The sequence below is a fragment of the Chiloscyllium punctatum genome, chromosome 48 (assembly GCF_047496795.1).
Source record: "Chiloscyllium punctatum isolate Juve2018m chromosome 48, sChiPun1.3, whole genome shotgun sequence".
In the NCBI taxonomy this organism is placed as follows: domain Eukaryota; kingdom Metazoa; phylum Chordata; class Chondrichthyes; order Orectolobiformes; family Hemiscylliidae; genus Chiloscyllium; species Chiloscyllium punctatum.
Genome location: NC_092786.1, coordinates 37,897,970 through 37,925,446, shown reverse-complemented (window position 1 = coordinate 37,925,446; position 27,477 = coordinate 37,897,970). Strand labels below are relative to the sequence as shown.

At 39.4% G+C, this 27,477-nt stretch overlaps 1 protein-coding gene across 4 annotated transcripts in view; it reads left to right on the top strand.

Annotated features, from left to right (window-relative positions):
• The window catches only part of nedd4a (NEDD4 E3 ubiquitin protein ligase a), a 160,235-nt gene that overhangs the window by 49,876 nt on the left and 82,882 nt on the right, over positions 1-27,477 (top strand). For 2 of the 4 annotated variants that reach the window (XM_072564986.1, XM_072564985.1), the window contains exon 5: positions 11,867-11,920. In XM_072564986.1, the coding sequence (XP_072421087.1) occupies positions 11,867-11,920 (54 nt within the window). Of the gene's footprint in view, positions 1-11,866; positions 11,921-17,520; positions 18,843-27,477 lie in introns of those variants that run through there. The other 2 variants (XM_072564983.1, XM_072564984.1) reach the window with 2 other exon arrangements.

Genomic DNA, 27,477 nt, shown 5'->3' with positions numbered 1-27,477 from the left:
TGGTACTAAAACCCAACAGGTCTCTATTTTGTATTTGAAAATATTTTTCAGGGTAGTGGCATTTCATTTGGTAATTGTAAATATGCTAACATAGTTTTTAATCAATGAAAATATTATAACTGCTTTCCAAATTCCAGCTTATGTACAAATATTTATTCTGTTTCCACCAAAACATGTAATCTTGAGGAAAAAATATACTCTAAATCTTAAATAATTTTGATTACTTTTCTAAAGTGATTTAGATTCCCATGGTGTAGAAACAGGCCCTTTGGCCTAACAAGTCTTCACTGACCCTCCAAAGAGTAACCTGTCAGACCCATTCCTCGATATTTACCCCTGAGTAATGCACCTAACACTGTGGGCAATTTAGCATGGCCAATTCTTCTAATAGTGTAGTCAGTGTTTCCTTGGCCAGGTTGATGTTGATGGATGTGAATAGTGACGTCACGTCAAAAGAGACCATTATTTCATCCTTTTCTATCTTGGTATCTTTGGTCTTCAGGAATTCTTGGGTTGAGTGGATGAAGTGGCATGAGTCTTATAATAAGCGTTTTAGTCTTGGGTGTAGCGCCTTGGCTAATCTGTAAGTTGGTGTTCCAGATAGTGAGACTATGGGTCTGAGGAGGGACTCCTGGTTTGTGAATTTTGGGTAACCTATAGAAGGATGGTGTGTTGGATCTGTCTGCTTTCATTTTTTTGGAAGTCGGTCTTATTTAGTGAATGATTTAGTGAATAGTGAATGATTATGATGTAGTAGGCATCACAGAGACTTGGTTACAGGGGGGTCAGGACTGGCAGTTAAACCTCCATGGTTTTTCAACTTATCGAAAAGACAGAGAGGTGGGCAGAGGGGGTGGGGTTGCCTTGTTAGTTAAGAACAAAATTAAATCTATGGTATTGAATGACATAGCATCGGATGATGTGGAATCTGTGTGGGTGGAATTGAGGAACCACAAAGGCAAAAAAAACATAATTGGAGTTGTGTATAGACCTCCTAACAGTGGTCAGGACCAGGGACTCAACATGTACCGGGAAATAGAGAAGGCATGTCAGAAAGGCAAGGTTACATTGATCATGGGAGACTTCATTATGCAGGTGGACTGGGTAAATAATGTTGCTAGTGGATCTAAAGAAAGGGAATTCATGGAATGCTTACAGGATGGCTTTTTGGAACAGCTTGTCATGGAGCCCACAAGGGAGCAGGCTATTCTGGACCTAGTGCTTTGCAATGAACCAGACTCTATAAAAGATCTTAAAGTAAGGGAACCCTTAGGAAGTAGCAACCATAATATGGTAGAGTTCAGCCTGGAGTTTGAAAGGGAGAAGGCAAAATCGGATGTAATGGTGTTACAGTTGAATAAAGGTAATTATGAGGGTATGAGAGAGGAACTGACTAAAATAGACTGGAAGCAGAGGCTAACCAGGAAGACAGTAGAGCAAAAATGGCAGGAGTTTGTAGGTATAATTGAGGACACTGTACAGAGGTTCATTCCCAAGAAAAGAAAGATTAACCGGGGAGGGATTAGACAACCTTGGCTGACAAAGGAAGTCAGGAAATGTATTAAAGAAAAAGAGAAATCCTATAAAGTGGCTTAGAACAGTGGGAAATCAGAAGCAAACAGAGGATAACAGAGTGTAATAAGAAATGAGAGGATCAAATATGAAGGTAGGCTAGCCAGTAATATTAGAAATAATAGTAAAAGTTTCTTTCAGTACATAAGAAACAAACAACAGGCAAAAGTAGACATTGGGCCACTTCAAACTGATGCAGGAAGCCTAGTGATGGGAGATAAGGAAATAGCAGGAAAACTTAACAAGTACTTTGCGTCAGTTTTCACAGTGGAAGACATGAGTAATATCCCAAAAATTAAAGGGTGTCACGGGGCTGAGTTGAGTATGGTTGCCATTACGAAAGAGATAGTGCTAGAAAAGTTAAAAATTCTTAAAATTGATAAATCTCCTGGCCCCGATGGGATACACCCTAGAGTTCTGAGAGAGGTGGCTGAGGAAATAGCAGAGGCATTGGTTGAGATCTTTCAAGAGTCACTGGAGTCAGGAAAGGTCCCGGATGATTGGAAGATGGCTGTTGTAACCCCCTTGTTCAAGAAAGGATCAAGGCAAAAGATGGAAAATTATAGGCCAATTAGCTTAACCTCGGTTGTTGGTAAAATTCTAGAATCCATCATTAAGGATGAGGTTTCTAAATTCTTAGAAGAGCAGAGTCTGATTAGAACAAGTCAACATTGATTTAGTAAAGGGAGGTCATGCCTGACAAACCCATTGGAATTTTTTGAAGAGGTAACAAGTAGGTTAGACCAGGGAAACCCAGTGGATGTGGTCTATCTAGACTTTCAAAAGGCCTTTGATAAGGTGCCACACGGGAGGCTGCTGAGCAAGGTGAGGGCCCATGGTGTTCGAGGTGAGCTGCTGGGATGGATTGAGGATTGGCTGTCTAACAGAAGGCAGAGAGTTGGGATAAAAGGTTCTTTTTCAGAATGGCAGCCGGTGACGAGCGGTGTCCCGCAGGGTTCGGTGCTGGAGCCACAGCTGTTCGCATTATATATTAATGATTTGGATGAGGGAACCGGGGGCATTCTAGCGAAGTTTGCCGATGATACGAAGTTAGGTGGACAGGCAGGTAGTACTGAGGAAGTGGGGAGGCTACAGAAGGATCTAGACAGGTTGGGAGAGTGGTCTAGGAAATGGCTGATGGAATTTAATGTGAGCAAGTGCGAGGTCTTGCACTTTGGCAAAAAGAATAAAAGCATGGGTTACTTTCTAAATGGCAAGAAAATTAATAAAGCCAAAGCACAAAGGGATCTGGGAGTGCTAGTCGAGGATTCTCCAAAGGTTGAGTCTGTGATTAAGAAAGCGAATGCAATGTTGCCTCTTATCTCAAGAGGGTTGGAATATAAAAGCAGAGATGTACTACTAAGACTTTATAAAGCTCTGGTTAGGCCCCATTTGGAGTACTGTGTCCAGTACTGGGATTGTATTCGTTGGAGTTTAGAAGATTAAGGGGAGACTTAATAGAGACGTACAAAATAATACATGGCTTAGAAAAGGTGGATGCTAGGAAGTTGTTTCCGTTAGACGAGGAGACTAGGACCTGTGGACACAGCCTTAGAATTAGAGGGGGTCATTTCAGAACAGAAATGCGGAGACATTTCTTCAGCCAGAGAGTGGTGGGCCTGTGGAATTCATTGCCACGGAGTGCAGTGGAAGCCGGGACGCTAAATGTCTTCAAGGCCGCGATTGATAGATTCTTGTTGTCTAGAGGAATTAAGGGCTACGGGGAGAACGCTGGTAAGTGGAGCTGAAATGCGCATCAGCCATGATTGAATGGCGGAGTGGACTCGATGGGCCGAATGGCCTTACTTCCACTCCTATGTCTTATGGTCTTCTTTATTTCTCCCAATTTCTGAAGTTTTTTGAGTAGGGTTGTGATTTGGTTCTCTAGTTGTGCAGTCAGGTCTATCGCCACTTGTTAGTAAGTGTTGGCATCTGCAAGCAGTGCGTTCACTTTCTCAATGTAGTCTCTTTGATTTAGAATGACTGTCAAGCATCGTTTGTCTGCAGGTAGGATAACTATTTTTATCTTTTAGTTCTTCTAAGTCTTTTTTTTCTTGTGTATTGAGTATGTTTCCTTTTTTCCTACTTAATGTTGGTGCACCTGTCTGTCTGATGGTTTGCTGGGTTTCTTCTATGAGTTCGATGTCTTTCAGTGTTGTTACTAATGCTGCTAATACATCTTTTTTGTCTGCATCCTGGAAGTCATAATTTAATACTCTTACTAAGACGGCTTTTTCAGTGTCTGTTAAGGGTCGGTCAGATAAGTTTTATTTTTATCCATGCTTCTGTGTTGTCAGTGTTGTTATTTTGTGTAAGTTTGTCAAATTTTTTTCTGCAAGTCTAGTTTTTTCATTTTCTGTGTTTGTCACTGTCTAGGACTCGTTGTCCAATGTCTGTTCTTTCATAGTCTATTGCATTAGTGAGTAAAGTATTTTGGCACAAAATTTCCTGATTTTATTTGGAGTCTATTGTGGGCATCATTACTCCTTTCTCTAAGCATTCTGCAGCCATTTTACTCTGCTATTCTTTTGGCTAGTGGGGTGTTAAGGAGAGGTTCGCATTTAAGACATTTAGGTAGTACATGTTTCCTTAGGCATTCGTGCAGAAGTACAGCTGTTCACAGGTAGCATTGGTTTGGTATTTTCGGCCCAGTTTCAGTCTGTTAGAAGAACCAAAGACACATACATCAAACACCACCAACTTCATCCGCAAGGACAATATCATCAAGCTAGTGAACCTATACCTTATCACCCATTCACCTTCTAACAACAAAACCTACAGACAAACTAACGGAACACCCATGGGAACTCCGATATCGGGGTTCTTGGCAGTAATGCAGAGACTCGAACAAACAGCTCTGCCAACCATCCAACCCAAACTTTGGATTCACTACATGGATGACACCTTTTGTCATCACTAAACAAAACAAATTAGAGGAAACTTTCAAGTCCATCAATAATAGCCTTACTGGCATAAAATGCACTGTAGAGGAGGAAAACAACAACAAACTGCCATTCCAAATGTCACAGTAGAGCGAACTTCAAGCCAGCATCTACAGGAAAACAACACACACTGAACAAATACTGAACTACAGAAGCAATCACCCCAACATCCACAAATGAAGTTGCATTAGAACATTACTTCAACAAGCCAACACACAATGAAGCTCAGAGGAACTATGCAGAGCAGAGGAAAATCACCTATACAGTGTATTCAAAATGAATGCGTACCCAGTGAACACAGTCCACCAATTTCTCAGCAACAAACCTTAACAAGCAGACAAAACTCATCAAGAAACCCTAGCCACTTCCTCTCCTACATCAAAGACATCTCAGAAATGACTGCCAGACATGTAGGGCGGCATGGTGGCACAGTGGTTAGCACTGCTGCCTCACAGCGCCGGAGACCCGGGTTCAATTCCCGCCTCAGGCGACTGACTGTGTGGAGTTTGCACATTCTCCCCGTGTCTGCATGGGTTTCCTCCGGGTGCTCCGGTTTCCTCCCACAGTCCAAAGATGTGCAGGTCAGGTGAATTGGCCATGCTAAATTGCCCGTAGTGTTAGGTAAGGGGTTGATGTAGATGTAGGGGTATGGGTGGGTACGCTTCGGCGGGGCGGTGTGGACTTGTTGGGCCGAAGGGCCTGTTTCCACACTGTAAGTAATCTAATCTAATCTAATCTAATCTACTCAGACCCTTTGGCATCATGGTAGCCCACAAACCCACCAACACACTAAAACAGCAGCTAATGAACTTGAAGGACCCTAGACAGTAAACAAGCAAAACTAATGACATTTACAAAATACCTTGCAAGAATGTAACAAACACTACATTAACAAACAGCCAGAAAACTAGCCACCAGGGAACATGAACATCAACTAGCCACAAAAAGATATCACCCACTGTCTCTAGTATCTTTACAAAAAAGGAGGAGGGACACCACTTCGCCTGGGACAATACATCCATCCAAGGACAAACCAAATAGAGACACGCACAAGACTTCCTAGAAGCATGTCATACCAACCGGAACTCGATTAGCAAACATGTTGACATGGATCCCATTTACCACCCCCTGAGAAAAAGCAGAAAATTACATCACTACAGGAAATGACATCACCAACCCAAGGAAACCTAAACACACACAAAACGGACCATACCACCAGTGATTCACCGAAGGCTCACTGATGATGTTACCTAGTAGGTAATGAAACGTCTGAAAGCAAACCTTCCAGCTCAGTGAGCAAATGTAATTCAGAAATGAGCCGTTTGGCACCTCCAGCTTATTCCACCATTGATCAAGATGGGTTGCTGATCTGTTTATTTGTGTTACAAATTCCAAAACTGTCTACCCCAATGATCCTCAATTCCCCTGCCTTATAAGAAGCTATTTGCCTCTGCCTTCAATGTATTCCATAATCCTCTCTCCACGGTCTTCTGAAGCATTCTGTACCAAAGTTGCACAACCCTCGGAATGTGACCCCTAATTTTAAAGCAGTGCTCCCTCATGCTGGACTCGCCCACAAGAGGAAACATCCTTTTCAAGTCCACCTTGTCAAGACCTTTGAGGATCTTACACATTTTAAGCCTCCCCTCCGTCTTCTAAACTCCAAATGAAACAAATCCAGGCTCCTAAAACAACCTACTCATTCAACATATCAATGTAGCAAAGCTCTTTTGAACTGCCTCCGTGTTAACATCCTTCTTTAAACAAAGAAACCAAAACTGTGAGATATGGTCTCACCAATGTCCTATATAATTGAAGCATAACATTCTCATTTTTATATTCAATTCCTCTCATAATAAAAGATAGCATCCCATTAGCCACCTTGATTGTGTGCAGTACTTGCATACTACCCTTTTGTTACTCGTGAATGCGAATACCTAAATCCCTTCACACCTGGAGTTCTGCAATCATTCTTCGTTCAAGTAGTAGTCTTTTTCGTTCTTCCTGCAAAAAGTGAAAAGTTCACATTTTCCCAGATTATACATCTGCTACGTTTTGCCCACTCACTCGACCTATCTACATTTATCTGCAATTCCTTCTATTTCTTCGCAACATAATTTCCTACTTTTCTTGGTGTCGTCATGCAAATTTAGTTACAATGTATTGGCTTCTCTCATTTAAGTCATGACCTAAATTGTAAGTTGAAGCTCCTGCAGGACTCTACTTGTCACATTCTGTTAATTCGGGTGCCAATCTGTGCATACTTTGTTTTTTTTCCAGCCAGGCAATTTTCTCACCATGCTAATGTTACCACCTGTACTGTGAGCTTTTATTTCTGCAATAACCTTTGGTGTGGCACTTTATGAAATGCCTTCTGGGTATCCAAGTATAATATATTTAGCAGGCTTTCCTTTATCCACACTGCATTTTACTTCTTTAAGGAATATGAATAAGTTGTTTAAACATGATTTTCCTTTGACAAAACCTTGCCAACTCTTCCTGATTACCTTGAGATTTCCTACGTGCATGGCTATCATCGTTTCTAACACTTTTCTTTGGATGCAAAGCAAGCTGCTCTATAGTTTCCTATTTTCTATCTCCCTCCCTTACTGAATAAATGGGTTATTTTGGATACTTTCCAGTGTGATAAAACCTTTCATGAATCTAGGAAAATTTGGAAAATTAACACCAACACATCCACCGCCTCTTTGAAGACTCTAGCATAATGCCCGTCTGGACTTGGAGACCTATCAGCCTGCAACTGCATTAATTTGCTTAGTATCATATCCATCACCCTTGTAGTTTTGCTCCTGTCTCCCTTCTATTTCTTGATTTATGCTTATTCTTCTCTCTCCTCTGCCCAGAAGACTGAAGGGGATGAGATAGCCTAGTGGTATTAAATCTGTTCTGTTAATCCAGAAACCCAGGAAATTGGAGGGAAGGAAACTGCCATCCTTTAGCTGGTATGGCCTATATGTGACTCCAGACACACAGCAATGTGGTTGACCCTTAACTGCCCCCTGGGAAATTAGAGATGGGAAATAAATGCTAAAGACAGCCACATCCTGTAAATGAATGATAATGAAAAAAAAGCAAAATATTTATTTCATTTGCCTATTCTCTACTATTTTATTGTACATTTTCATTCTCTAGAGGACCAACACTTCTGACCCATTGAACTAACTGTGACATTTGATAATATCATAGCTGATCTGACTGTGGGCTCAACACCACTGTCTTGTCTCTCCTTCATAATTCTCAACTTCCTTGTTGATGAAAAATCTGTGCAACTCAGTCATGAATATGTTCCGTGACATCCTCCACTGCTGTCTGGGATAGAGAATTCCAAAGACAGTTTCTTCCTCCTCTCTTTCTTAAGGCAAGCCCCTTAATTTTATAATGTGCCCCTCTAGTTCTGCCAGGAAGGAACACTCTCTATCGAGCCATCTCCAATCTTTTTGTTCAACGTGATCACCTCTAAACAGGAATGAGTGTAGGCCTGATCAGCTCAACCTATCCTCATAAGATCACAGCTGTATCCCAGAAATCAAACTAATGAGCATTTTCTGACCTGATCTTCCTAAGTACCAACATCACAACTCTACACAGTAATCCAGGCATGGCCTCACCCGTTCCCTGTACAGGATGTAGCAAGACTTCCCTACTTTTTTCACCCTTGCAATGAAGGCTAACATTCCATTTGGCTTCCAAATTACATGCTGTGCTGCATGCCAACTTTTGTGTTTGCCTTCTCTCTCTCTCTCTCTCTCTCTCTCTCTCTCTCTCTCTCTCTCTCTCTCTCTCTCTCTCTCTCTCTATTGCAGCACACTGCAATTTTTGTCCATTTAAATATAAAACATTAAACCTTTCACACATGTAACCACTACCACTGAGAAAGATAAGGGCAGCAGATGCGTGGGACAACCATCACCTGCATGTTCCCTCCAGGCCACTCACCATCCTGACTTGAAAATATATCACTATTCCTTCACTGTGTCACAATTCTCAAACTCCAATCTAATTGCACTGTGTGCATACCTACTCCCATGGATTGCAAAAGCTCAGAAAGGTGACTCACTACTACTTTCTCAAGGACAATGAGTGATGGCAATAAACATTGGCCTAGTCAATGGTGCATCCACTATGTGAACAAATATTAAAATAAAGTCTGCCCTTTTATTCTTCCTGCCAAAGTGAATACTTTGAATTTTCGACGTTATTTCTACATTATACTCCATTGCCTTTTTATTTTGGCTATTGATTTAATCTACTTTTCATAGATTCTTTGTATCCTCCTCAACTTAATTTCCCATCTATCTTTGTACATTCAAGTTAACCTTAGCGCTGTCTGTCCCTTCTTCCAAGTCATTAATTTAGTTTGTAAATATTGGAGGCATCAGCCTGTGGCATTCTATTAATTAGTTAGTCAATCTGATAATCCATTTATTACATGTGTCTTTCCTGTTGGTTAAGCAATATTCTAACCATGCCAATATATAAACCCCCAACATCATGAATCTTTGCAGTACCCTTTATGAGAAACTTTGAATGCCCTTTGGAAATCCACGTAGATTACACCTGTTGGTTCCCCTTTATTCACCCTGCTTGATACATCCTAAAGAGATTGAAAATAAATTTGTGAAATACCTTATAATGGATTGTAGCATTCTCTGAATGACTGCCATAGGGCAAACTGGAATATAGTTTTGTGCTTCTTTCTCCTTCCTTTCTTGAATAATGGTGTTAAATTTGTGGCTTTCCAATCCCTCAGACCTTTCCTGAATGTCGGCATTTTTAAAAAAAAATTGAAATCAATACCTCTGCACCCATTTTCAGTCTTTATATTCCCCTTCATTATTTTTTGAGTCACCCTTTTCTGGTAACTAAATATTTATCCGTCATCTTGGCTACCACTAAGATTTGTTAAAAGTCACAACACCAAGTTGTTGCCCAACAGGTTTATTTGGGAGCACTAGCTTTCAGAGTGCTGCTCCTTTATCAGATTGCTGTGGACCATATTCTGTGTCTTATGCTCCACAACCACCTGATGAAGGAGCAGTGCTCCAAAAGCTAGTGCTTCCAAATATACCTGTTGGACTATAACCTGGTGTAGTGATTTTTTTTTTACTTTGCATACCCCAGTCCAACACTGGCACCTCCAAATCATGACTAATATTTGTAGCAGTGTACAGTCTTTTTTGTTCAATTTGATGCCATCCTTACATAGTTTAACCAAGGATAGTGCATCCTACTCATAATACCTTACTTTCTCAGTGGAATATCTTGGAGAAGTGTGAAATAGTTCCTTAAGCATCTGCTGTTACTTATCTTTCTTTCTTAATCTATTTTCCCATTTTGTTTCAGTCAACTCTGTCTTCTTACTCTTGTAATTACCTTTATTTAAGTTTAAGGCACTAGTTTAAGAAATACATTTTTCATCCTCATATTGAATGTGAAATTCTGTGTTGTTAAGAACACTCTCTTGTTTAGTTGATCTTTTACTATGGGATCATTAATTATATCTCATTGGACATTAGCATTGAATACTTTGAAGCAAAGTATGTGTTTGTCTGTTTCTATAGCTTTTCTTTTTCTGGAACAGTTTGGTGGCCTGCCTTTAGAGGCTGTAGCTTGAAGAGCATCTTGTTGCATCAAGCATGGTTGACCAGAACAATTTGTTGCTTTTTGCCATTAAACTTATGGCAGAGAAAATCAACCTGTTTTGTCAACCGTATGGCCATTAAGTCCTAAACTGGGTCTCAAATCTACAGCTTCTGGCTCAGAGACAAGAATGTCACTTAATGCACCATAACACCCAGCTGGTTAGACATTACTGGGTCTAAAATAACTTTTTTTCTTAACTGTGACAGTTCCAGAAAGTTAGTTCTAGGTATGGATTACACTCTGAGAACTTGTGCTTCAGGCTAATTTGATTTGTCCAGTCGCTGAACAGAACCTTCCTTTAATATAAGCCCTCATTATTTGTTGACTTACACTTTGACTTAAAGTGACCGTGCATAAACTATTTCAAACAGTGACTTATGTACTTTACTTTTACTTACTTTTACCCAAACTGATTTAACAATTTAATTCTCTGAATCAATATCATTTCTTGTTTTTAAATTTTGGCTTTTATTAGTAAAGTCACCTCACCTCCTTTTCCTTGCTCAATTTCTGAAATGTCAAATACACTGAAGTTTTCAGGTCCAGTCATGGTCACTTTGCAGGTATACATTTGAATTTTTCAAAGTGGAGGAAAGCACCTCAGAAGGCTACTTGAAATTGAAATAAAGCAATTCAAAAGGACAGTCAAAAATGCATTTGAGATTAGTATCAAGAAGTTTCTAAACCTAAGGTGACCAACATTTAGAATGAATTTGGGGATTTGATAATGGAAGAAAAACAGTGGAATAATTAGAAACAATTGGAAATTGTCATGAGATAATGGAGGATGTATGAGCTAAAATAGTTCTTGACACGATCTTCATTGCATCTGTGATTCAAATCTTGGTCAGCATATTTTTTATGCTGGCCATGTGAGATGTTGGACAGATTCATCAAAGCAATGAGTAGGAAACTGAGTCCACACAAGCTTCAATACTGAGAATGAAACTATAAATTTTAAAATTAGATTAAACGTTGACTATGAGAACAGACAGTGTGTTTTTTATATGCTACATTAGCCAATTAGGATTTTCATTTTCTCATATAACTCTTCCTAGATTTTTGGTATTTATGGAGTGATTTTAATTTTGTAATCTGCTACCTAATAGACAGGCATGATATGAGTCCCAATGGATTTGTCAGTTTTTGTTTTGGGACTTTGGTTCTTATCTGCTTCAGATTAAGAGTTAAAATGTTGCATGGCATTTTCTAACTAATTTGGCCCACTTCCTGAAACCTGGCAGTGCCAGTGTTGAAGTGGGGTGGACAAAGTTAAAAATCACACAACTCCAGGTTCTTTAATATCAAAGAACAGAAACCAACACATCCCATTCTAAAAGATGAAAGACTTGATCTAAAATTGTTTAATGTATCATCACATCTCCATGACACTGTACTCATTTGGCTATAAATTCTGTGTCATCTTATCTTATTCGCCACAACCACCTGATGAAGGAGCAGTGCTTTGAAAGCTAGTGTTTTCAACTAAACCTGTTGGACTATAACCTGGTGTTGTGTACTTTCTGAGAAACAGTTAAAACTACTTTGAGAAGTTTCACCATTGATTACTTGCATGGCAAGGTTAAAGGCGCATTTACGTTCTGTTAAATTACAACTTGGGTGGGTGTCATATGAAAATCTCCTGTGTCCTTTCTAATGAGCATACTTTTATATTTGTCTTTTCCTAGGTTCAACCAATGCAGCATCGAATTCTTTTTGAAGTGTTTGATGAAAACCGTTTGGTGAGTATAATGAAGTTGCCACTGAAGTGGATAAACCCAACTCTTATTTTTATTTGTAGCTTCTGAATACAAAGGAAGGATGTCATTGTCTCACTTTTGCATGGTATGTTCTGATTAAGGTAATAATTCTGATTAAGATGATAATTGTGTCACAAGTTCTGTAGCTATACAGTATTTCTGACTCAATGTTTCAGATTAATTTACATCTCTAATTACCATGGTGTTTTGATTTGTCCATGGGATGTGGGCATCATTGGTTATGCCAGTGTTGATTGCTCATTGCTTGTTGTCCTGGAGAAGCTACTGGTGAGCTAGTGGTCCACCCACATGGTGTTGGGATGAGAGTTTTAGGATTTTGACCCAATGATAGTGAAATAAAGGCAATATGTTTACAAGTCAAGATAGCATTTTCCTTGATGGGGACTTTGCAGGTGCTGATGTTCCCATATTTTTGCTGTCCTTCTCCTTCTTGGTGGCAGAGGTTGTGGGTTTATAAACTGCTGTTGAAGAATCCTCGGTAAGTTACTGTAATTTGTGGTACTGCTGCCACTGTGTGAGTGGTAGAGGGAGTGAAGATGGTGGCTGGGTTCTTGAGTAGTGTTGAAGCTGCACCGATCCAAGCAAGTGGAGAGCAATCATGTGCCTTGTGGATGGTGGATAAAGGTTGTCTGTTACTCACTATTAACTAGCCTCTCACCTTCTCTTGTAGTCAAAATATTTATATGGCCCCTAACCAGCTTTTGTAGCCACTCTAATTATATGGCTACTCCAGTTCAGTTTCTGGTCATTGGTAATCAACAGGATGTTGATTGTGGAGGATTCAGCAATGGTAAAGCCATTGAATGTCATGGGGCAATGATTAGATTTTCTCTTGTTAGAGATAATTATTGACTGACACTTCTGATGCATAAATATTAGTCACCATGTATCAGCCCAGGCCGGATGTGACTCTGTATGGGCACAGAATCTTTCAGTAACAAAAACAGATATTGCTGAAAAAGCTCAGCGGGTCTGGCAGCATCTGTGGAGAGAAACCAGAGTTAACGTTTCGGGTTGAGTGACCCTTCCTCAGATTTACAGCATCCACAGTTCTTTTTATTTTTATTTTTATTCAGAATGTTTCAGTATCTGAGGAATCACAAATTCCCACCTCTAATCTTTATGATGGAGACTTATTGATGAGGAAGTTGAAGATGCTTAGTTCCTTGCAGAACTCGTGCAGTGATATCCTTGAACTGAGGTGATTGACCACCATCAATCATGGCCATTTTTCTTTGTGCTAGGTATGACTCCAAGAGTGGAGATTATTTTCCCGATTCCCAATGACTTCAGTTTTATGAGGATTCTTTGATGCCACATTCGGTCAAATGCTACCTTGACATCAAGGACAGTCACCTCACCTCACCTCTGGAGTTTAGGTCTTTTGAGGGCTTGTAGAGTCTATTGTGGGTCTGGAATCATATGTAGGCCAGACTGGTGAAGACTGCTGATTTCCTTCCTAAATGGACATTGGTGATCCAGATAGTTTTTTTTTTACAACAACCAAGAATGATTGCATAGTTACCATTGAATTAACTTTTAATTCAATATTTTGTTGAATTCAGATTTCATTATTTGCTATGGTAGGATTTGGACCCATAAGCCTGGGCATGGATTACAATCGGAGTGACATTACCATCATGCTTCCCAGTTATTTTCCTCCAAGCTTGAGTCATAATGGCATGACATAGCGGTGTATGGCTTAGCATAGTTTATTTTTTCGTAAACAATGAAAATTTGTTAATTATGTTGATCCCTTTCCTATGATAACAAGGATGTTAAAGTTCTACAGGCCTGTGACAGTCTACAGGTAAGTAGAATGCAGGATTTGACTGGTGACTGACCCTCCAGTTTTGCTTGTTTTTCTGTGAGGATGCATTCAGCATCCACTTTGTTTCCTCATGATGGGTAACACTGCAAATCCACAAATTGACATTGTCAAGCATAGCAATGCATGGCAACAGAGCTGATTTTCAAATGTACTGCTACAACAATTTTGCAAGTTTTAACTTCAACTTGGCACTCCGAGTAGTTACAGAATAATGTAACAAAGGAGGAGGCCATTTGACCCATCATTTCTCCGCCAGTTCTTTTGAGAAGCAATCCAGTTCATCTCACTTCCCAGTATTTCCATTTAAATCCCTGTAATCATTTCTTGTTAAATATTTATCCAGTTCATTTTTGAGAACTACTATTGAATTTGTTTCCACCACCCTGTCACACTTCTGAAGTTACCGGTTATCTATTAACAATTAGAGTGCCATCAACTGCAGTTACATAGAGACATAGAAACAAAGAAAATAGGTGCAAATATAGGCCATTCAGCCCTTCGAGCCTGCACCATCATTCAGTACAGTCATGGCTGATCATGTAATCTCAGCATCCCATTCCTGTCCTCTCCCACAAGGGCCACATCCAGCTCCCTCTTGAATATATCTAATGAACTAGCCCCAACAGCTTCCTGTGGGAGAGAATTCTTCTGAGTGAAGGAATTCTTCTTTTCAGTCCTGAATAGCTTACCCCTTATTTTTGGAGTGTGACCTCTAGTTCTGGACTTCCCCCAACATCGGGGATATTCTTCCCGCATCTAGCTTGTCCAGTCCCAACAAGATTTTATATACTTCCATGAGATCCTCCTTCATTCTTCTAAATTCCAGAAAATACAAGCCCATTCTATCCAATTCTTCCTCATATGTCAGTCCTGCCATCCTGGGAATCAGTCAGGTGAACCTTCCCTCTACTCCCTCAGTTGCAAGAATGTCAGTCCTCAGACTAGTTCCCAATGTCTATGCTCACGTCAGCACTCCTCAAACAGCGTCACTTTTTCAGGGTGCCCTCATTAACATTGCTGGTCCCCCCCCCCACTCCAGCACACCCAGAGCTTTTGAACAACCGCTCACCATTTCCTTCTTTTTCCTTCAGCCTGACGTTGTTCTTCATTTAATTAAACAACAAGTGTTTTCTTTTGGAGACTGATTCTGTGGGCTGCTTGGATCTTCTAGGAGAAAGTGAGACTGCACATGCTGGAGATCAGAGCTGAAAATGTATTGCTGGAAAAGCGCAGCAGGTCAGGCAGCATCCAAGGAGCAGGAGAATTGACGTTTTGGTCATGAGCCCTTCTTCAGGGAGAAGGGCTCATACCCGAAACGTCGATTCTCCTGCTCCTTGGATGCTGCCTGACCTGCTGCACTTTTCCAGCAACACATTTTCAGCTCTGTGGGCTGTTTCACTACTTCCTCCGGCATATATTGTTACCAGAACAAGGCTAATAAAATTGCTTCTGAGTTGTGTCAATTTAAAGAAACTCCAGACAGTAAGCATTTCTGCACAGACAATTCTTTTACTGTTGACATTTTTACATTTGTAGAATTTCTGTTGATATTGTAAGATAGTTGTTCAGGTGTGTGCTCCCAAAAGTTTGGGATTTAATTTGGTATATTAAGATTTTGTTTCCATTTGAGAAGCTTGGTACTTTTCTTCAAATCAGACATTCTAGTGTTTAGAGCAGTGTATTTTGTCATTAGTAATACTGAATCTAGAATGCAGAGTGAGACTGAGAAACTGCAAAGGCTGTAAGTATTCCAGTTCAATGCAATGTTGAAAAAGCTGAGCTGGTGTGTAACAAAAATTCCTATGCCTTTGGCTGTCTGGAACTTTATTTAGGGAAAAAAAAAGTCCTGGAATCGAAAAGCATGATGCTAATTTTTTTTCTACAAAGAGGGCATTGTTCTATCCAGATGCATTTTTTATGGAAATGTTTTTGCAATAAAAAAAGGAGTTTGACCAAGCATTTATTTCTGTACAAAGAAACTACCTATGGCTCTGGTGCACGCTGTTTAGTTAGGTTAGCTATTTTGTTTGCTTTTTGACTAAGTGCAAATTGAAATGCTCAAAGGGCCATTTTTAGTTTTATTTGCAGTTCAGAATAACTTTCTCACTTCTGTGCAGTGGTAGAAAATTTTCGTAAAAGGCATCTGTTAAAATGCCAGCAGAAAATGGTGTAGTTGTTACAGCTTTTGATTGTAAGCAGTACATTTTTCCATTGTGCAGCCACTTTTAGCTCCTAAGGGCATTAAGATGGCCATTATACAGTTACCAAACACTTGCTGTTTGACTCGTGGAAAAATATTGCACGTTTTATTTCATCAATCCAGCTGAATGGTCTACTATTCCTGCGTAGCAACTTGCAAACTGTTGAGTGTTTGGTTAATAAAGTATTATGTTAAGGTTTTAACTGGAATGTGTGAAGTGGCTAGTCATCTTATGTCATGGTTCCACACACTAAAATGTCAAATAACTTTACATCTTGCAAGGCTTGGAACGTAAAATCTGTGTGACTTCACTCAAAGGAAATTTTCTCTTGCTTGTAAAGTGTATGCAGTATCATAGCCTGAAATGTTGGTGCAAAGCTGTCATCATTGAGGAACAATTTCTGATGTGTTAAGATTGTACCTTTATTACATGATTACAAGATGAAGAGGAAAGTATTTGAAAAATGTTTCCACTTAAAAATAAATTACTTATTCAGTGCTTTTGAATCTGTGCAGCTGATCGGAAAGCCACAGGAAGAAAAGAATGTAACTCCTTTGGCACAGCCACGAGTTTCAAATGTCAGAATGTGGCATTTCTGTGTATGAAGAGAGAGGTTTTTCCCAGTTAGCTACACTGAACAGTCTTGACAAGCAGCAGCCCAGTACTAGCAGGATTTCAGTCCAATGGGAGTCTAATAATAGTTCTGTTTTTATTTTTTTTTAAGCAAGGATTTACTTTTTTTAAATGGTTTCTTCTTTTATACGGTTGGATTTCAATGTGTTTGGTTAAAGCAGGACTGAAAATGTGAGTTCAGAACTACTGTCTGCCAAAAAAAATGTTCTTATCACATTGAGGAACTGATGAAGGCAAATTGTATTTGACTGTAAATGCAAAACTATGGAGTGCTCTCGTAGTTATTAACAGTCGCTTCCTGTCTATTTCTCATATCCCTGAGGTTTTAACATTGTGGGTAATACTCAGAAAGCCTTTTGATTCTGAATTATGCTGGATGTCGCTCTTTAAAATTTCCTGTAATGCAATACTATGGGGTAAAAATACGATGTTGGTTCAGTGTAGGAGAAATGTTTGAAACTCCACTGCCTAAAGCAGTGCCACATATTTAGCTTGCTTGCCGGGGACGAGATGTAATATATGAAACCGAAATGCAAGAAGATGTTGATTTTGGGTTGGATTCAGTCATTCATGCAAGTAAAGGAGATTTAATTGAAGCAAGGTTGGCTAGAATTCAAACAGTGTGCAGCAGCTGAGCTTCTTGTAAAGGTTGCTGAGTTTTCAGTGCTGTGGAAGAGCGTCTGCCTTTATTTCTCACCGTTAGAGACACTCATGGCTATTCAGACTTGCGGGAGGTATTCCTGCGATCATGATTTTTGCTGCTGGACATTTCTAACTTCCTAGGCTTAATAGCCTTGGTGCACTAATGACTGGAATGCTGCTTGTCACTTCAGCTATTTCTGCTTATCTACAGCTCCTGATGGTGACCGTATCGCATGTGGCAGTGCTTGCTATGATTGCCTTAAGCTTTCTCTGCAGAATGTGAGTTTTTAACCAGCTCAGATTCATTCCAACCTAGGACCACTTTATTGTATTTCAAAAAGGAAGAATGGCCCGTCGTTTGCGATTGCATTTTGCAACCAGGAGGAGCAACACTGACCCACTGTCTGAAACTTCGGGAGAAGGCTTGGAGAGTAACATTTGTATGACAGTTGAGACTGTACCAGTAAATGTGATAAAGAATGTTCACCAAGTGACTACACATGAACCTGTGGTCGTGCAGACAGCATCACAGGGTGAACGTATCCTACAGCGAAGTTCTTCATTGTTTATACCACAGGTTAGTAACAGTGATCATCACCGCAAAAAAAGCTCCACGTTGCAAATATCACTGCAGTCCAAACAATCCAGAGGACAATGTGAACCTAGTACTCGTACAAGCAACAGTGGCAGTGAGGGTGGTTCATGCAATCCTGATATTTCTTTTGACCAAGAGCTTTTAGAATGTGCGGTGGGGTCCACCAAAGCATCGGTAAAGTTGAGGAAATCGAAGGTGCCGTTGAGACGTTGTTCATCACTGGTGATATTTCCTCAGAGTCCATGTAGCACTCCGCCAGCTACACCAACAAGCCCAGATCCTTTTACAAGTGCAAGTAACAATCCCACATTAAATAGATTCCTTCCTTGCCCCCATGAACCAAATCAAGATGAAGATCAGGCTGTGTCTAAATTCAAAGAAGCAAGTGCATGTTTTGTTGCAACAGCAGTTAATGGACTGCGTTTGTCTAACCCAATTTGTGCTTCTACTGAAATTAGAGACATTAAGTCACTTCATTGTAATGGACAGCAACCTGGCAAAAATCGAGCAATAGATTATGGTGAGGACGAAGCAGAGTCTTGGGGGAAGGTGAAGAAACTGCAAAGACCTTTGAATCACATTCTGCACTTAAATTACCAAAGAGCTCATGTATTTGGAACAGAGACCAAGGAAGGACAAATTCAGCCTGAGTCGTTCATGAAGGAGTTTAAGCAGAGTTCTTTAAATGCTGGACGTACACATCATCCTAACAAGTTAATAAGGAGCACCTCTGTATGTTTACCTTCATTCAATGGTGTGATAGAAAGGGAAATTATAAATGATCAAAATAAACGTCCGATTTTTCAAAGGAGCCATTCGCTTGAAGTTCCCTGTCAGTTGGTTTCCAGTTATCACTCGAAACCTAAGCAATCAAAGGTTGGAATCCCTCATTTACAAATCCATGTAGCCCCCAGATCAGAGCAAAAGAGCTTTAATTCTGTGGAGGAAGTGACTGGAACTGTTTGGGGACAAAAGTGCAAGGTAAGCTAATTCAATGAATTGGTCAGACAGGTTGCAACATTGAATTGTAAAAATTAAACTTATTTTGTAGGTCTCTCCCTGTCTCAAAGACTTTGAATTAAAATAACATCAATTTATCTTATTTTCCTTCTACTTTTAGTACAAATCGTGGGTTGTTCTTTAGAATTTAGTAACAGTTTTTCGTTAAACAGGGTGATTACTGTTCAACAAAATGGCAGAAGTCCAAAAATTAAATTTCCTAGAGTTTTTAATTGTTTTAAAATTTATTAGCAATGATTGCAGACAGCTGTGTCCCAGTGTTGATTTATACTCTAGTTTCTAATTAAGGACAATTTAATGATTTATTAATCTATTTAGTGATACTGCTCAGATCTGAAGGTATAGACTGTATGTCTGCGAGTCTAAAGAATATTTGAAGCATGTTGTATATTCTATAGATATCCGTAATATAAAATTGTTTTCTGGCTGAAGAATACCTTTTACAGGTGTTTGTTAATGCAGAAGAAATGTTCTTGTCCTTTAACTTCTCTGTTGGATGTTTTCACTAGCTTCCTGTAAGGAAAGTGATTCAGTTTAGGTAGGTGGCTCTACAAAACTTAGTGTTCTAGGCAAGCACTTACGCGCAAAAGATTTTTGCACATTTGATCTGCACAATCTATCAAATGTTAATATTGATATAATCTAAATCAAATATCACGTTTTACTGCTAATAAGTTACATTTTTGGATGAAAAGTTATTTATTCAGTAAATGTGAATTTGAAATGTTTAGATTTTGCCACTTTGCAGGATAGTATACTTTGAAAGCAGATTAGCTAAATCTAACTTATAATGAGATAACTGTAACCATGTTGTCTTAACACAACATTGTAACATTAATAACATACTTTAGCTAAGAACATCACCTTTCAATTTTTAAAATTTAGACCAGTTGCACTTGAAACTGCATATACCATTTACTCTGGTAAATTTATCTTGGCTTTCAAGGTAGCAGAAAGGGGTATCCTTTGCAAATTACCTTTAGACATGCAAATTTGTTTCCTGCTGTTTAAAATGTTAGTTGTTTCATAAATAGGTGTAGGACTAACTAATGATTTCCCTTTCAGTGCCTCAGTTGTCTCCTCTAACCTCATTAAGCTCCGTTCCATTTAAAATGCATGTTACTTACCATACTCAAAATTGTTAGAATTGGAGTAGAAGTAAAAGTCAGTTACACATGATCATGTTTGGAGTAAAAGCAAGTCTGTATTTCCAGATGGTAGCTGTGTTAGAGCTGGTTGAATCTGTTTTGATTTATTTTAATTCTTCACTTTAATTTCCACATTGATGCACTGAGTGCACATGTGTTGACTTTGATTTGTAAGGAATTATTTGGATTGTTGAAATACACAGACAGCTAGGTTGTCCATTTGTTTCACATACTGAATTAAAGCTTGGTTGCCTAAACATAGCAGAGTGTAAACCTGATTTAAATATATTGCGCCCAGAATATTTCATCAGACTCCAGATAGTCTGGCCTGGAATACTGTTATGGAAGGTCTGAGTTCAAATATAACAACCTGATATGAGAGTAGTGGTGGTCACTGCAGCCATCTGTACACAGCAGACATGAAATTGGATCAGACCATGGTTGAGTTTTGTTGTGCTTGCAGACGTGAAAGGTCCACATGTTCCTCTTTCACTTGGGTGCTGCACTTCAGCAACAAGGTATCAGATATCCCACTGTCTATAATTAACATCTTGTTAAAGGGAACTTTTGAAATCCATGCAAAAAGATTTGACTCCTTTTTTGTGACAAATCTGTTGCGCTTGGATCCTATAATTGTCTGAATCCTAATTATCATTTCTATAACAATAATACTAAACTGGAGGAAAAGTAAAGACTCATCCACAGCAAGGCTATCAATTGTCATTTCAGAAGTGCAGTGTTTAAGGATTGCCAGCAAGTTTCTGGGTTTAACCCTTGTAGATAAATTGACTGTTATCATTACCTTGCAGGGAGCAACGATACTATCCAATCACCTTGCGACAATTCCTGTCCAAAGTAATCAAACGGTACCTTTTTACACGTGCTCCCACCATGCTATGGTTTTACTTATTTTGAGTATTTCCTCCTTCTTTTGGAATAAGATTAATTGCTTTATTTGAAGTAGTTTTAAATGGCATCCCTGTGCAAATTAATGCATCAGCCAGACTACTTTTGGCTAGGCATTGGCCAATGCTGGTTTTTGATTTTAAACCTGTTAACTTGCCACAGAATATACTTAATAAATCATACTACCTATGTGTGGTTCAGCAGTGCCATGATATTGGAGTTTGAAGTCCGCTTCTACTTCAGCCCAAGGTTTCAGGGTGATAGTTTCTTTAGTTTCGCTTCTGCTTTTTCCTGGCACACATTTAGGTCCAGTTAGGACATAGGCCATGCTGGGGTCAGGCATAAATTCTGATATGGGTAGGGAATATTCTGGGGGCATTATCCATAAAGATGCACCTGTCAAGTTATGTTCCATGCCAGCACTGCTAGAAATCGTGTGAGATGTCTGAGCCCCTCGGCAATGTCCATCAACATTGGATATGACTGTTCAATGTCTGGATGTAAACGAGCATCTATATTGGGGGAATGATAATAACTCCCTTAATGCTCATGCATCATCAACCCCACAATTAAAGCATTACTCTCTGTCTGGTGTCAGTCCATGTCATTTCTGTCCCTGAGCTCCAAAGAATATGATTGTAATGACAGAACTTGACCCACTGACACTAGCATTCCTCCGTTAAGAGAAAGAGCAAAGAACCATTTACAGGGTTTCCTTCGTGATTATATTTAATCCTGATTTTAATCATTAAGAACACATTCCATTTCCCAGTCAACTTTCTGAGATGTTTGATTTATAATTCCTGGAATGGCAGGATTGCCTTGCGTGGAAAGACTGAAGCGACTGGGCTTGTATACCCTTGAGTTTAGAAGACTGAGAGGGGATCTGATTGAAACGTATAGGCTTATGAAAGACTGGACACTCTGGCAGGAGGGAACATATTTCCGTTGATGGGGGAGTGCCGAACCAGAGGACACAACTTAAAAATACGGGGTAGACCATTTAGGACAGAGATGAGGAGAAACTACTTCACCCAGAGAGTGGTGGCTGTGTGGAATGCTCTGCCCCAGAGGGCAGTGGAGGCCCAGTCTCTGGATTCTTTTAAGAAAGAATTGGATAGAGCTCTTAAAGATAGTGGAATCAAGGGGTATGGAGATAAGGCTGGAACAGGATACTGATTAGGAATGATCAGCCATGATCATATTGAATGGCGGTGCAGGCTCGAAGGGCAGAATGGCCTACTCCTGCATCTATTGTCTATTGTCTATTGTCTATTGTCTATAAGGAGAGGCTGGGCAAGCTGGGACTTTTTTTCTCTGGAGTGTAGGAGATTGAGAGGTGACCTGATATTCTAAAATAATGAGAGGTTTAGTTAAGATGAATTTGGGTGCCATTTCCCTCAGGTGGGGGATTTCAAGACTAAGCGGCATATTTTTAAGATGAGAGGAGAAAGATTTTAAAAAGTGAAGGGCCTTTTTTTTAACAGGTTGATTCGTGTGGAATGAACTGCCTGAGGAAGTGGTGGATATGGGTATAGTTAAAATATTTTAAAGACATTTGGGTAAATACATGAATATCATGTTTGGAGGGATATGGGCCAAGCTCAGACAGGTGAGACTGGTCAGCACGGACTGGTTGGGCTGAATGGTCTGTTCCCATGCTTTATATCATTATGACGACTTTTTGTTCCAGTTGTTTCACTGTGTAAGAAACCTTGTTTTGGTAACCTTTTGAGTTCAATGGATTTCTGACTGCACTTTTTTGTTACTGATGACTCTTAGCAACACCATGGCAACGTGTGAGAATGAATACACACTTCATGCACAGATGCTGTATTCCATTTCATTTCCATATCAGGGAACTTAATTTCTAAGTCGAATCAATCCTCGGCTTCTAATTGTAATACATTCAATTTCTGATGCTTTATCCACCAACTTTTTTTTTGTTCAATTGAACTATATCATTTAATTGGGAATTGGTTTAGCTCAGTTGGCTGGATTGTTGGTTTATAGAGCAGTGTGATGCCAACAGAAGGACTCTCCTTCTCAATCTCTTCCCTCACCTAAGGTCTGCTGGCCCACAGGTTAAATCACCGCCAGTCAATTCACTCTAATGAGAAAGCAGCCCCAATGTTCTGGTAAGACTATGGTGACACAACACAAAACACATCATTTGATTAGTGAACTAAGCTTTCTATGCAGATAGAATGAAAGAGTTTTGTTAATCTAAACAATTCATTCTGCAAGATCCTGCTGTCTTCAGGTCATCATCAATGACCATCTGTCCAATAGAAGGTGAGAAGTGGAAATGATTCGCAATGCTCAACGTCATTTGTGACTCCTTAGACACTGAACCATTCTGTGTCTCTATGGAGCAAGACCTAGACAACTTAAAAACATATGTAATAAGTTGCAAGTAACAATTGAACCATAAGTACCAGACCGAGCATTTCCAACAAGGAAGAATGTAATCATCACTCCTTGACATTCAATGGCATTACCATCATTGAATCTCCCATCATCGAATCTCCCATCATCGACATCCTGGAGGTTACCATTGAGCAGAAACTTTACTGGACCAGTCATAAAAATATGGTGGCAGCAAGAGTTACTAAGAAGCTAGGAATTCTGTGATGGGTAACTCATAAAGCCTGTCCACCATCTGCATGGCACAAGTCAGCAGTGCGATGGAATTCTCCCCACTTCTCTGGATGAGTTGAGCTCCAACATTACCCAAACGCAACAGTGGGTTAATTTGTGCTTCTGACATTATACTCACCCATTTGTATGTGTGGAACTGAGCCTTTAATAAGGAGATTTTTTTTAAAAATCGCAACCTTATAAATTGCTGCGTGATTTTGATTTTGAGTAATCACTTGACCGACTGAAGCACTGTGAGTAGTTGATATGCACTCTCAATTTTACACCAAGCAATTGAATACAATAGGCAGTATCCAGTACTAAACAGTCCACTTGGTAGACACCCCATTCACTTCTGCATTTTTGCAGATGACATGCTACTAACTTTCTTCTAGTCTGAAATACATCATTCCTTCTGACTATATAACTGAGCAACACTTTAAGACTTGTGAGAGATGTAATATTTATTTTAGGGTGACATCAAATCTTTTCCAAATCACCAACTGAGGATACTTGCTATGCATCTCCAGCCCATCTGTGTTTTGAACCCCATTTTCTAGGGCACAAGTCCTACAGGGAGTTGAGAGTGTGTTGCTGGAAAAGCACAGCAGGTGAGGCAGCAACCGAGAAGCAGAATTGACGTTTCGGGCATAAGCCCTTCATCAGGATTCCTAATGAAGGACTTATGCCCAAAACGTCAATTCTCATGTTGCTCGGATGTTACCTGACCTGCTGTGCTTTTCCAGCAATACATTCACGACTCTGATCTCCAGCACTTGCAGTCCTCACCTTCTGCTATGTCCTACAAGAATACTGATGATGGGCTGTATGTTTAAGTCTGTTACTGCTGCTGATGTAGCAACTGAGTAGACTGCAATTTAGGCAAAGAACAATGCTGGCTGTATAAGATGTGAGATTTTCTCTTGGTTATGAAGTGCTGTGAGGATAGTTTGTGGTTCATCAGGTAGAATAGAAATAAAGAAGACCATGGAAATATTTTAACAAAATAAATGCAAGGTTAACTTTTGACGATCATTGGTCAAAAGCATAAATTCTACAAGTGTCTTTCAGGCAATATTAACCATGTTAACTCAGGCTGGTTGCAATGAGATGCACTTTAAGCATCAACACAAGTGCCTGCATTTTCCTGTAACAGGAATAATTTAATTTTACTGAATTACCATTGCAAAGGGTTTAATATAGTCTATATATTGCTTGATTTATATGCATTCGCACTTTCTGTTAATGAATATTTAAATGAGCATTAGTAAATTGTTACTGAGCTAGTAGTTTATTAATTTAAAAGGAATTAATGGTCTACAAAGAATATTTAGTAAACAAAGCAGTAATGCAGTGATCCCAGTTACCACATAATCATGTGGTCACCTATTAAGTTGTTTGGTGCCACAGCTGTTTGGAAGTTTTCACGAAGAAAAGCTATGCTATTCCAATTTAAAGCTGCTCATTATGTGGATTTCCCTTCTCTTTCTGATTTATTTATATGCAAGATTATCTTGTCATTACTGAAATTGCACATTAAATTTGTGGTAAAACTGCCATTTCAAATTAACTGATTTATTGTAAAATCGCACAAGGCTGAAATACATGGGCAATTAGTTAATTTGAGGAAAAATTTGTAATGAAAATGTTACAAACCCAGCCAACAGAAAACACTTTGAGACCAGAGAATATTTTTTTCCCTTCCAATAGCAATTGGAATTTATTTGAATCCAAGTTAATTGGGATTATTTTTGAATGCTGTTTCTTTGAGCTGCTTTTTTTTTAATCCTATCAAGTTATGCATTTTTTTTCGTTTTAAAAATGTCAGGTATATTAATAGTTTAGTATCTTGAATAAAGGGAAAGTGTGCACCTTAATTTTGATTCTCCATTTTGACTCTTCTGACTTATTTGCTATTTCAGCAGTTGATGTTCGCCTGTAAAAGAAACAAATGTTTTTATGGAACTTGAAATGTGACTAAGTAGGGAATTATTTTTGCTAGTATTGCACATTACTATAAACAGCTCACCAAAACCTTTTACTTAAAAAAAATTGTTTATTGTTGAGATATCTTTGTCACCATAGGGGAGTGAGTTAAGTCCGTGCAGCCCTGGGTCCATGTCAAATACGCAAAGGAGTCTTTGCAGCTTGAATCTAAAAACTGGCCAGATCCTCTTCTCTTGCGGCTTTTCAGGCATTTAAGGAATATTGATTTCTTAGATATCTGGGCTTCTTTGAAAAAGTCTATTCGCTTTTTCTTTTTGGTTATGTTAGTTGAGATTGTGATTTTATTTTCCCCAGTAAAAATTGTGTTGTAACTTTCATGGAGTTGCAGTCTCATGTTTGATAACAGCTGAACTCACATTTGATCAAACGAATAATTGTGTTCCATGCAAACAAGTGCTGTTTGCTGTCTTCATTCAAAATACCTCTTGAAGAGGTGCATTTTATTCACTTGTCTCTTCATTGTAAAGGAGAATCAGTGGAACCTATTTTATTTCACAACTATCGTTCTGTAGGAGACAACTTTTCTAAATGATTTGTTTCAGGATACTTCAATGTGTTATATAGTACACTACAACCTTGTGAGGAAAACCATTTTCATCCAGAGGGTGGTGGGAATCTGGAGCTCACTGCCTGTAAGGACGGTAGAGGCAGAAACCCTCATAACATTTAAGGAGTAATATGCATGTGCAATGCTAATGGCATACAAGGCTATGGGTCAAGTGCTGAAAAATGGGATTGGAATCGTTAGGTGATTGTATTTGACTGGCGCAGGTGAGATGGGGTGAAGCCCCTTTTTTTTTGTTAGCTGTAGATCTCCATGACTTTCTGACCTCTTGGGGTTGTCTGTGAAATGATTTATGTAGTTTCAGTATAAATTATTTTAAATTAGTGACTAGATGAAAAATGAGTCAGGTACAAAGTTATTCTTAGAGTATTTGCATGTAGTTCTGATTCCGTATTATGAAGAGGATACAGAGGTACTGGAGAAGATGCAGAAAAGATTTAAACGAATGATACCAGATATACGTCCGGAAAGACTTGACAGGCTGGCTCCCTTTTCCTTTGGAAAACAGGAAGAGGACTGACCTAATACAGGACTTTAAAATTAAGGAAGGCTTTAATTGAGTTGATAGTTGATTGATGGTTCCTCTTCGGGCCAAGAGAATAACTAAAGGCTTTTGTGTGTGTATATATATGTATGATAGCAAGAAATCAAGTAGAGATTTCAAAAGAAGTTTCTTTGCCAAAGAGTGGAGAGCATATGAAAATCTAATAGAGATGTATTTAGGAGAACCTGGCCACACACGTGATGGGACTGGAATTGAGGGTTCCACTGATAGCTTTTGATAAGGAAAGATGCAAAGAGGCTCAAGAGTAACATAAATGGACTGGTTGGGTCAAAAGGTCTGTTTCTGTGCCAAGCATCTAATAAATGTCATCCTAATGTGTGTAATAATAATGTGTAAAAGGACTGGAAGATCAAAATATCACTGAGGTGGTTATATCCAAATGCAGCAAGACCTGGTCAGTCCCAGACTGGGACTAACAAATGGTAAGTAACATTTGGGCCATTTAAGTGCCCAGCAACAATCACCTCCAACAAGAGAATCTTAACTGTCACTCCTTGATATTCAGTGGCATTATTATCACTGGATTCTCAACGATCAACTTCCTGAAGGTTACCATTCAGTGGTTAGCACTGCTGCCCACAGCACCAGGGTCCCAGGTTCGATTCCAGCCTTGGGTAACTGACTGTGTGGAGTTTGCACATTCTCCCCGTGTCTACGTGGATTTCCTCTGGGTGCTCCCGTTTCCTCCCACAGTCCAGAAATGTGCAGGTCAGGTGAATTAGCCATGCTAAATTGCCCATACTGTCAGGGGTGAATATAGCGTAA